This window comes from Apium graveolens, unplaced genomic scaffold (genome assembly GCF_009905375.1).
Source record: "Apium graveolens cultivar Ventura unplaced genomic scaffold, ASM990537v1 ctg8457, whole genome shotgun sequence".
Classification (NCBI taxonomy): domain Eukaryota; kingdom Viridiplantae; phylum Streptophyta; class Magnoliopsida; order Apiales; family Apiaceae; genus Apium; species Apium graveolens.
Window position 1 is genome coordinate 1,164 of NW_027421195.1, and position 12,469 is coordinate 13,632.

Here is a 12,469-nt window from a genome sequence, read left to right on the forward strand (position 1 = left end):
CTTATCTCTGTTGGAAGAAATCCTAGACTAGAGAGTTCTAAGTGCTCAACTGGTAATCTATTATTAAAATCAAAATTGAAGCATCATCATGATTTTACACACACATAGGGGGGGGGGGGTTCTAGAGAAAGGGAAAATGATTATTATATACAAAAATTTTAAAATATAAGGAAACTCGGCAGTCATTAGGGAAGTTTAAGTATTTTACCTGTTGTGCATAGGCATTTGCTAGAACACAAAACAGGTTAGCGGAAAGTTGAACACCTTCAGACTTTAAAGCATTTATACTCTCTTCTGCATCCTGAAATCTCCCATACTGCCCATAAATATCAACCAGAACTGCATATATAGCTCCACTTCTTTGATGTCCCCAACATTTCAGATTCTCAAAGTTTTTCTTTATCACATCCCACTTACCCTGCTCCCCAAACGGCTTATTATTGTGACAAAGATCTTTACATCAGGATATAGCCCTTGTTGCTGCATTTTAGCTAACAACTCGAGAGCAATTGAAAGTTCTCCGTGCTTGCAATGCCACTGGATCAAAGAATTCCATGTCGTGATGTCTGGACTTATTCCTTCCTGTTTCATTTTACCAAACACTTCTAACGCTTCTCCTAGCTCACCACATTTCCCTAATGTATCAATAATACTATTGTATATCTCTTATCTGGTAACAGCCCCATTTCCCTGATCTCTCTCACAGTGCCCAAAGCTTTTTTCCACATCCCGTTGTCCCTGTAAAGGCCAATAACCTTGCTACAAACAAATGAATCGAGTTGGAAACCCTCACGCTTCATCATAGCAATGACTGACCAGGTATCTTCCAACCGCCCAGCAGAAACATAATAATCAAGAAGGATCTCGTATGTTTCACGATTTTTCTTCAAATTGAAATCATCCATTGCCAATAGCAGCCGATATGCCAGTCCTAAGAGACCTTTTCGTAAAAAACTTCTGAGTAACAAATTACACAATTTAAGTCTGGGCTTGAACCCATTTTGTAACATTTCTTGGAAGATTGCCTCAGCTTCGCAGGTTCTGCCATGACTTGCAAGAGCTGCTACTAAGCAAGAATAAGTAATGTAGTTTGGACGAAAGCCAAGAGCTTCCATCTCAGAAAGAACATTCATAGCATCATCTACATCCCCTTCTCTACAGAAGGTACAGATGTCATCATTGTACAGTTCAAATGAAATTTCCACCGTATCCCTGTCACAATTATTCAGGTACTCATAAGTAGACTTGTCAAGAGCACTATAGCAGCTGTCAACCATGTCCATATCAAAAGCTTCAGATACTTTAGGGGTCATGGAAGGACAAGGGATGTTTGTTTTCATAAATGTCAGGTGGCCAAAGTAGGGTACAACCGAAACACGACAAGGAAATAAAAAAGAACGGAAGCCTAAAGACAACCTCAGATTCATTTCAAGTAGATTCAAGAACCCTGGCATTGCTGTGCACCATAAAGAAATCGAAAAACATTACAACCCCAAGTAGCTAGAAAATGAATGAAAAATAAAAAACAACCAGTTGTGTGTATTCGAAGTCCGAAACGTAACATAAGAAACAATCAAGGACCAGGACAATGTAATTCAGGGTTAAAAATGCATAAAAAAGTTACATCTATAGCTTCCCCCAAAATGTAAAATAATTGTTATAATAAATAATGAAAATGCACCCCCACTTTCTATTTCTTAGTATAGGCAAGTGATGCTGCTTTCTAATTAACAAATACTACGGCAAGCAGGAAGTTGAACTATCCAAAACATACATACATATATATAGCAGGGGGAAATTGAACCATTTACAACAAAGAAGAGTAGAGATAAATATATACATAAACACACACAATATTATTTACCTCAACATTTGTGTCCCCCTCAATTACAGATTGATTTAGCCGAGGAAGAAGAATAGTTCGGATTACTCTGTTTTCTTTTTCTCCGTCCTTTTTGCACACAATAATTATCTACTTTTATTTTACATTTACAAATTAGGCTTACATTCATTAAGTACTCTGTCCAAACAAATCAATTTCGGAGAACAGATAAATAAATGCAGTTCACTTTTGCTGTTTGATTACATTACATTAATCCCTAATAAATGATTCAACCCGAGGTGTATTTTTCCCTAATGTTGCTGATTGCTAATATTCATATAAATAATATGCGATATTATATTTTATAAATATTTAAATTTTTATAAAATAATTCATCATGTCTATTTTTATTGAAAATATAACACATCAAATTTAAAATATTTATTGAATATCATTAATTTTTTTTATATTTAATATCAATTATTTTCATTTTTCTTATATAATATCAATTATAAAATATGATTTTTTTTATAGAAATTGTTCTCAAAGTATACTTATTTTAAAAAATTAAAATATATTTTAAATTGAGATACTAATTAATTAATTATATAAATTTAGCACATATTATACAAATTTTCCAAGAAAAAAAAGTACCATCAAAAGTGTATAAATTAGCTAAAAATTTAACAACAATATATATTTATAATCAGTGACTAGTAAAAGATATAAATATAAAGTTATTTATTAATTTTAGCAATACTATACAAATTTTTTCAAGAACAAGATATACCATCAAAAGAGCACAAGTTAGGTAAAAATTAACTAAAACACATATTTACAATTAATGATTAAAAAATGACATAAAGATAAAATTATTTTAATTTACACATATTATATAGATTTCTAATAAAAAAAACAACAATATCATCAAAAGAGCAAAAAAATATGAAGTTTTTGTGTATTAAAAAAATGACAAGACTTCGAAAAAAATGGACAAAATCTTTAAGTCACCTTAGTTAAGGATGATGAAGCTCTCTTCTTACTCGCGGTTAAATTGATGGATTGAAGATGATGATGAAATTCTGATGAAGCTCTCTTCTTACTCCCGGTTCAGATGATGTATTAAAATGAGCAGATTATATTAAGATATTTTAAAGAAAGATATAAATAAAAAAATAAGAGTTAGTCACATATTTATAGGTGAGATCGAATATTAAAATTATATGAGATTAATTGTATAATGTGTAAGATATAAGTTAATTTTATTATTAAGTGCATTGTAAATATAAGTTAATATTAAAATTATATCAGATTAAATGTATTATGTGTAAAATATAAGTTTAATAGGTGTATTGTAAATATAAGTCCAAATGAAAATTATATCAGGTTAAATGTATTATGTATAAAATATAAGTTCAATCTATTATTAGTTGTACTGTAAATACAAGTTAAATGAATTAACGGTTAAAATATTCTAATATATACATGTATACATTTCAAGTCATCGGTATGCACAAAAAACTAGAAGATGATTAACAAAAACCTAGAAGATGATTAAGTGTCCAAGTGTTTACACAGAAATTAGGAGGGTCATTTGGGTAATATACTTGAACTGCATTTTGTAATCTTGACCTGCATTCAGAAATTATGAATTTTTATCACTCCGTCTCAGACTATCTCTTTGCCCTTAAACCTTTATCGGTTAAACTATCTACTGCCTAATCGCTTATCTACTCAATTTATTTGCATATATAATTTTTTGTCAAAAGTAGTATAATTGTAAAAATATTTTCAATTAACATGTTAATTGTTGTAATATACTGGCTTTAATAATATTATAGGGGTAAAGAATGATAAATCGGAGGGAGGTAGAGAGCATATATTAAAAAAAATTGATGTAATTTTTACATTCAGCAAGGCCATCTATTTATAGTCAAGGTGAAAAATACGAGCATTCAATGCATTATCAAACATTCTACTCCGAAGACTACTTTACTATTTTACCATTTACTTAAAAATTACAATCAATTATAACACTCTCCTTTGATTGTCATTTAACATGGATCAAAGACTGCATCGTTAAAACTTTTTTAAAGAAAAACCAACTGGGATAAAAATTTTGACGAAGGAAAAAGAGTACAATCTCCCCTCGGAAAAACTAATCATTCTCTGAATTTTGTTGTAACAAATTCTTGAGTCGACGCATTCTAATGTTATGTCGCAACTTCCCAAATGTTGAATTCGGTAATGATTTCGTGAATAAATCAGCAAGGTTGTCACATGACCGAATTTGTTGTACATCAATTTCACCATTCTTTTGAAGCTCATGAGTGTAGAAGAATATTGTGCAAAACATGCATGTATAATAACAAGACTAAGTCACATTGACAAGCCTAAAATTTAGTTGTTTGATAATCAATTTTGTATATTGTATTTCTTGAGTCTGTAAAAAGGTTAGAAGATTAGACTGAAGGATTTTTCTGTGAACAAATTCAAGTTAAGGAATAAACTTTGGAAGAAGATCAAGCCATGATCATGGCTCGGAGAAAAGTGTATAATCTTGGAGTTAAATAAAACTGTTATATGAAAAATGTTCTAAGTCAAGATATCGACAAGTCACGTCTCAAGTTATATTGAGAAGTCATTCGAGAAGTCCAGAATGACTTATCGAGAAGACCAAAATGGCTTATAGAGAAGTCTCAGAGATAGCGACAAGTCAAATGAAGATGTAGAGAACTGGAGATATCGACAAGTCATTTCAGCATGTAGAGAACTTAGAGATACCAACAAGTTAAAATGAAGATGTGAAGAATTAGAGATATCGACAAGTCAATTTCTCATATAGAGATCTCAGAGATATCGACAAGTCAAAATGTGTATATAGAGATCTGAGAGATATCGACAAGTCTTTTCTACATGAAGAGATGTCAGACATATCGACAAGTCATTTCACATGCAAGAATTTAGAGACCTCGACAAGTCAAGTATACCTATAGAGAACTAAGAGATCTCGATAAGTCATTATACTTATCCAGATATCACTTCTCTATAGAACAAACTGGAGATCTCAACATACTTCTCAAATATAGAATGCCGACAAGTTTAAGATTCAAGATTATCAGTCAATAAATGATCTATTCACTAGATTGAAAAGTCTACAAAGTAGCTGGAAGAATACAAGATCAAGGGCCAAGATTAACTGGACAAAAGATGGTCACAGACATACAAGATTCTGCACATATTTGCTAAGCTATAAATGGAAATAGAAAAATGTTGCTTTAGAAAGTAGCTTAGTAAATTTTAGTGCAAGTCTTGTAAATCCGTGTTGTTATCCTATAAAGCATGCACTGTCCTTAGTTCACATGTAACAAACATATCTAGATTTTCTTGTATTCTCTCAAGATAGAAGCTGTGTTCTTATTTTCTTAAGAACCCAGAATTTGTAGCAAGACCAACTTAATTAATGCAAATTAAGTGAGTTTTGAAAATACTGTGTTTGTTGGTTATTTCTGTAAACACGATATCTCTGCCAAATCTAAATTGCTTTATTCACCTAAAATTCAAATAAGTTCTAAAAGGCTAAAAATCCAAGAAACACATGCCCCCCTTTGTGTTGCATTCAATAACTAACAAAGAATTTTGATGAAATGTGTTTCATTCTGTGTTCTTTGATATATCCTTCCTTGAGTTGATAAATGCATGCAGTGTTATCCTCAAACATGACAGTAGGACTTCTTGTGATGTCCAACAATCCACATGATTCTTAAATATTCTTGATGATAGACCGCAACCAAACACATTCTCTATAGGCTTCATGAATTGCAATGAGTTCTGAGTGATTTGTTGAGATTGCCACTGTAGTTTGCTACATGGATTTCCAGGAAATGGCTACACCGCAATATGTAAATACGTATCCAGTTTGTGATTTGCCAAAATGAGGATCTGGAAAATATTTAGCGCATGCATATCTGATCAACTGAGATGTTGAGTTTTTCGGGAAGAATAACCCAAAATCAGGTGTTCCACGAAGATAAAGAAATTTATGCTTGATCTCATTCCAATGTCTGTCCATCGGAGTAGAGCTAAATCTAGCCAATAAATTCACAACAAATGCAATATCTGACCTTGTATTATTTGCAAGATACATATATGCCCCAATTGCTCCAAGATATGGGATTTTAAGACCAAGAACCTCTTCACCATCTTCTCGTGGTTGAAATGGATCTTTATCAGGTTCTAAAGATCTAACTACCATTGGAGTAGTCAATGGATGAGATTTATCCATATAAAATCTGTTTAAGACCTTTTTTGTATATGTGGATTGGTGGAGGAAAATTCTCGTTGACAAGAACTCGACTTGTATCCCAAGATAATCTTTTGTCCTTCCAAGGTTTTTCATTTCAAACTTTATCTTTAGGCATATGACAGCATCATTAACCTCCGTAGTTGTTCATACAAGATTTAAATCATCCACATATACAATAATAATCACAAAATCATATTGTGATTTTTTGATAAAGACACATGGAGAAATTTGGTTACTAATATACCCATTATTTTGTAATAACAACTAAGTCTGTTATACCATATACGATCAGATTGTTTCAGTCCATACAATGATCGTTGAAGTTTAATGGAGTATATATGATGAGGTTTCTTGAACCCGTCCATTTTTAACCCTTCTGGGATTTTCATAAAAATTTCACTATCAAGCGAACCATATATGCAATAACGACGTCCATAAGACGTGTTTCCAAATTTTCTTTAGATGTCATACCTAATATAAAATGAAAAGTAATTCCATCTATCACTGGCGAGTATGTCTCTTGATAATTAATGTCAGGCCTTTAAGAAAACCCTTGTGTTACAAGTCAGGATTTATATCTCATGATTTCATTCTTTTCATTTTCATTTTATTATGAATATCCATTTATTCCCAACAGGGTTCACACCGATTGGTGTTTGGACAACATGTCCAAATACTTCTCTTTTACGCAATGATTTTAAATCTGTTTGAATTGTATCTTTCCATTTTAGTCAGTCTTTTCTTCGACGATATTCATCTACACTTTGTGGTTCAGGATCATAATGTATGTCGACATCCAATGCCATATAATATAAAAATACATCATCGATTATGGATTTACTTCGATCCTATAATGTCATATCATGTACATAATTTATTAAAATTTCATGATTGTTTAATCTCGTATCTTCGGGGACTGGATTCTGTTGGGTAGTGAATACAACACCGGGGGGGGGGGGGGTGAATGTGTTTTCAAGATTTTAATGTCTTTTTGAACTTTTAGTAATGGTGAATAAAGTAGTCTATGTTGTAGAGATAATGTATTTTAACAAAATAATTAAAACATGCATATGAACATAATTATCTTTCAAAACTCACTTAATTTTATATTAAAATTAAGCTAGTGTTTGCTACAAATTTCTGGGTTCTTAGTATGTTAAGAACTCAGCTTCTCTCTTGAGATTTACAAGAAAACTTAAGATCTATTTGTTACAACTTAAAACAAAGCATCTGGTGTTTACTTTATAGTACAGTAAATACGGGTTATGACACAGCATGCATTAACATGTACTAAACTCTAATTTTGGATAATCAAATCTTTCTATTTCTATCTTAGTGTATCTTTGCTAATCTTGCACGCCTGTGACTTTACTTTGCCAGTTAATCTTGGCCTTTGATCTTGTACTCTTCAAGCTGCTTTCGTAGACGTTTCAAATCAGTGATTGATTTGTTTGTTGATTGATAGTCTTGGATATTAAATTGATCTGCATTCTGTACTTGAAATTTTACATCGAGATTTCCAGTTAGTCATGTAGAGAACTCGATAAATATAATAATTTATCGAGATCTCTAATAACTCTATAGTTGTTTGACTTATCGAAGTCTCTGAGTTCTCTATAAGAGAATTTGGCTTATCGAGATCGCTTATCTTCATATCTTCACTTTGGGTTATCGATGTCTCTGAGTTCTCGAGTAACAACCTGACTTATCGATATCTCAGAGATCTCTAGTGATAATTTAACTTATCGATATCTCAGAGATCTCTGGTGATATTTTGACTTGTCAATTTTTCAGAGTTCTCTAGTGAAGAAGTGACTTATTGATATCTCCATTCTTCATGTCTTCAATTTGTCTTGTCGATATCTCTGAGTTCTATAGTAGCTTTTCTTGACTTCTCGATAAGTCATTCTGGAGTTCTTGAATGACTTCTCTATAACACATAATCCGTGACTTGTAGATTTCTTGACTTACAATATTTTTCTCAAACACATTTATTCAACTCCAAACTTCTTCACACTTTCTCTGAGGCATGATCTTCATGATCTTCTTCCAGAGTTTATTCTTAGGCTTGAACTGTTTACAGAAAAATACTCCAGTCTAATTTATTTACATTTTTACAGACTTAAGTGTTACAATACACAATGCAAACATAGATTACAATACAACTTACTTAGGGTTGTCAATTTGTCTTAGTCTTGTTATAGTACAGGCATGTCTTGCACAACAATCTCCCTAATTTGTGAGAAGATTGCTTATCACAAATTCATGTCTGTTAACAAGACTAACCCCAAGCTACAATGGACAGATATATTTATACATACAAATCACAAATACAACATTTATACATTAGGTGATTTTGAGTTTAACAGCTACATACATCAGAAAAATATTGTATCTCCTATTTCTTCTCTAATGAGGCCTTTTAAGTATACAAGAATTTCCAATTCCTCTATTATAGGTATCCCTCTTAGAGCTTCCACAAGATTAAGTTTGTCATGTTTTGAATAACCACTCAGCAAATCAATCCTAAACCTTGAGAGTTTGGCAGCCTTGACATTTAGAAATCTTCCATCCTTGGTAACTCTGCTCATCCCTTTTTTCTTGAGATCTTCAGATCCTTGAATAAACATTTCTATTTCCTCATCATACTTCCTCTTCCTCTCCTCATACTCAGCCTTGTTCCTTGCTCTTCTTTCCTCCCTTGCTATCAACCATTCAGCTAAAACAGATCTCCATGCCCTGGTTGCAGTGTCCTTGTCCTTTAGTAAGCTAATCACTCTCTTAATTTCTGTGTGAGAAAAAGTGTACATTAAGTTGCTGTCAAGAAATGTGAAGGACCCATCTTCATAGTAGATTCTTACTTCCCTTAGTGTTACAACCCAAACTCTGACTATTTCCTCAACTAGTTGTTGAAAGTAGTCTTCATCTGAGTTACACCAGTTTAGAGGTAGAAAATCACTTTGCTTGTAACAAATCCTGATGGCCCTCTCAGTAACTTGCACTTTCTCGGTATGCTTAGCTTTCTTAGGATTCCTCCCAACAAACTTGTAGTGAACTTCGAGTGATGGCTTGACAGAAGGCAGGTTTGTGATTTTCTTGAGAAATGTTTGGCTTGAGATGATTGGAATTTTTATAAAGGTGTTAGCAGTTTATTTGTATAAGAATCTAGGCTTTGAGGTAGGAGGTGGTTTAGTGTATGAGTTTGTTGGCTTTGAAGTTTGAGCTTGGTTAATTTGGATTTGTAGGGTTTGTTGGTGTGGTTATGAACTGTCTTCATTCTTCTTCTTTCTTCTCTCATCATGTAATAACCCAAAATTTTGAACTTTTTTGTAACCCTTATGAATAGTGTTTTTGCTGATTATGCTGAATGAAAAAACTTTACATGCCACACTATGTAGGGGTTCTTCTATTGTTATTCTGAGATCTTATTAGTACTCTATATGGTATATAAGTGTATGTAAAGATCGTCAGAATCCAAATTCGAACACTTTGATTTTTCCCGAAAATCCACCAGATACCGAAAGAATTGAGTATAAGGTAACAGGATAAAAAGGATTTAAATTTAAGGATTATAAGAGAGGGTCATAAAAAGGAATATAATGTATTGAGAAAGGTTAAGGAAACCCAAGTAATAAGATCCCAGGTATGATCCCTCAAACGAGAAACGAGAACGAAAGTTAAGCGAACCATATAACAGATCAGCGGTCATTAGGCAAGCAATTAGGAGTTAATCAAGGAGGTTAGGGATGATGATGTCATCAAACCAATAAGAAGAGGACAAGCATGGGAAGATGACATAAGAATGATGACCTAAGCATGACAAAAAGAAGTGTGTTGTTGGTTGATTGTGAACCACACAAAATTTACCATGGTAATAATCTAATTAACAAACAAAGTGGATCAACCAAGCCAAAAACAAATCATAACATCAAAAACACAAAACACTTCATTTCCAACATGAAGCTCTCGGCTTCTTCCTTTTTTTCAAAGAAGAAAATTCAAAATCCAAGATCCAAGCATTGTTAAATTGCAAGGTAATTATCCAAGGTTCCTTATGATTAGTTATTGCTATCCTAGGAGTTTAAGCTCCAAATTCCTTCACAATCTCTTTCAATAAATCATTTAAGAAGAGAGTGAATAGTGTTTTCAAGAAATTTAAATTGTTTGATCTTGTGTTTTTGGATAGATTAAGCTTTGGTAAGGACTTTCAAGGGTGATTCCAAGCTCCTTAGTTACTTTTACTCACCAAGGAAGGTATAATCTCATACCCTAGCCCTACTTTTGTATATTTAGAGTTTTTGTGTCTGGTATGGTTCATGAGAAGCATCATTCTTGTAGACTTAGAGTGTGGTTGGTTTTGTAATGAGTTTGGAGTTGTAAATCTTAGATTATTGGTTAATAAACTTAAGTATAGTTTTAGTTCATGTTTGAGAATAATATAAATTGGAGAACTTGAGGTGTTGGGGCTGTTGTAGTATTGTATGGATGGAGTTTGGTTGTATGGTTGATTTGTGGTTGATTTGGAGTAGGATAAAATTTGGTAATCGCGTAAATATAGCCGTGGTAATGCCCGATTTACTTTAGACTGTTTTGTTCTTAACATCAGGACCCGAGAACTCACTGTTAGGTTTTGACCATTGCCATGATTAGATAATTCATGTTACGAGCTTCGTTTTGATATGTGGTTCGCTTGAATCCGATGTACGGTTTAGGAGAAACGACCGTTTTAAGTAACGGCGTTTCGCGAACGAACCATTACCCATCGCCTTACTTTGAAACATTGGTTAAGGACCTTAAATGACTAATTGGATTATGAAACAATTAAGTAAAATGGATTAGGCAGTTGGTAAGGTACTCGCGAAAGAATCGCCTTAAAACTCTTAATCGAATAAGGTTTATTCGATAACTTTATATTATTTAATGAATATTATTTTGAATATTCATTCGAACACTTAAGACCCCGTTTATTTTATTTAATGAATATTATCTTGAATATTCATTCGAGGACTTATGACTCTGTTTATTCTATTTAATGAATATTATTTTGAATATTCATTCGAGGACTTATGACTCCGCTTATTTACTAAATAATATTCTTTATTTTATTAAAGAATAATGTTTAGATAATCAAACTTATTTTCGATTATTCAAATAAAGATCGTACTTTCGTATAAGTATATCTTTGGTTATTTAATATTCGTTTCAAGTATGAGTTTTTAAAACTTATACTTCAATTATTTTTATAAAGATTATTCTTTATGGGAATATTATTTAACCAATAATATTCAGATATTTTCTAATATATTGGGACTGATTAATTTCATTAAATCAACATTACTCCAAACATTCTTAAAAATGTTTTCGAGTTTTCAAAATGATTTTAAAAGTGAGAGCGAATTCCAAAACTCATTTTTATATTTAAGATCTTCCTTTCAAAGGGGATTTAAATACTCGCTCAAAACCTGGGGGATCCGGCTCTATGGTGTATTTTATATTCGCAACGAGGTTGCTGTTTTGGTAAATGAATTGATTACTTACCCAACGTTTGGGAAGTAAGTCCATCTATTGAGACGGCATAAGCAACATGGGCTCAGTGGGCGTCCATGAAAGTGTAAGTGGCCCAGTGGGAGTCCATCAAATGCGTAAGTGGCTGAGTGGCAGTCCAGCATAAGGTCCCATTGCGGCTAGGGTGATGACCAGTGGGGAATTCGTCCATCTACTAGTAGAAAAGGTTACTTATTGGTATCTTTGCCTGATCAGCAAGATATCAGGTTTATGCCAAGGTTTTCTCCTTTCCAAATTCATTGAATATTGCAACTCTGTTTATAATTTTCATAACAAAGGTTTTCAAGGAGTGTATGAAATGTATATATATAGGTGCATATATATATCGGGACTTAATGAAGTATCTCGTAACTTCATTCTTTCAAATGATATTTCAAAGATTGAATTTATTCAAGTCTTATCTTGTGGTCTCATCTATGGGACGAACTTTTGAAACTAATTATAACTTGAACGGTGGTAGTTCAACTAGTAATCAGAAAAGATATAAGTATATTGGAGTATCTTGTAACTTCATCTTTTGAACTTATATCTAGTAAATGATTATCTTATGCATATCAAAGGTATTCAGAAAAACGTTGAGACAAGGTTAGATATATGAGATCACCTTGCAACGATATTTTTATACAGTTATAAACTGGAACTCTGTGTATATTATACATGTCTGAGGATTTCAATGATTGTGAAAAGTATATATATATATACTGAATATTTTGCGACGTGGTCGCATTAAGATATCAAACTTGGTTCTTTTCTTCTTGACCAAGACTTTCATGAGT

The 12,469-nt window shown here is 32.5% G+C and overlaps 1 protein-coding gene and 1 pseudogene across 1 annotated transcript; both read right to left on the minus strand.

Moving 5' to 3' along the window:
* Window positions 1-208: 208 nt before the first annotated feature.
* Window positions 209-1,970, minus strand: LOC141705015 (pentatricopeptide repeat-containing protein At5g25630-like; annotated as a pseudogene).
* Window positions 1,971-5,687: 3,717 nt separating this feature from the next.
* On the minus strand, window positions 5,688-6,077 carry LOC141705016 (secreted RxLR effector protein 161-like). The gene has a single exon (XM_074508092.1). It carries the CDS (start codon window positions 6,075-6,077, stop codon window positions 5,688-5,690), a length of 390 nt encoding a protein of 129 aa, XP_074364193.1.
* Between the last annotated feature and the right edge of the window lie 6,392 nt (window positions 6,078-12,469).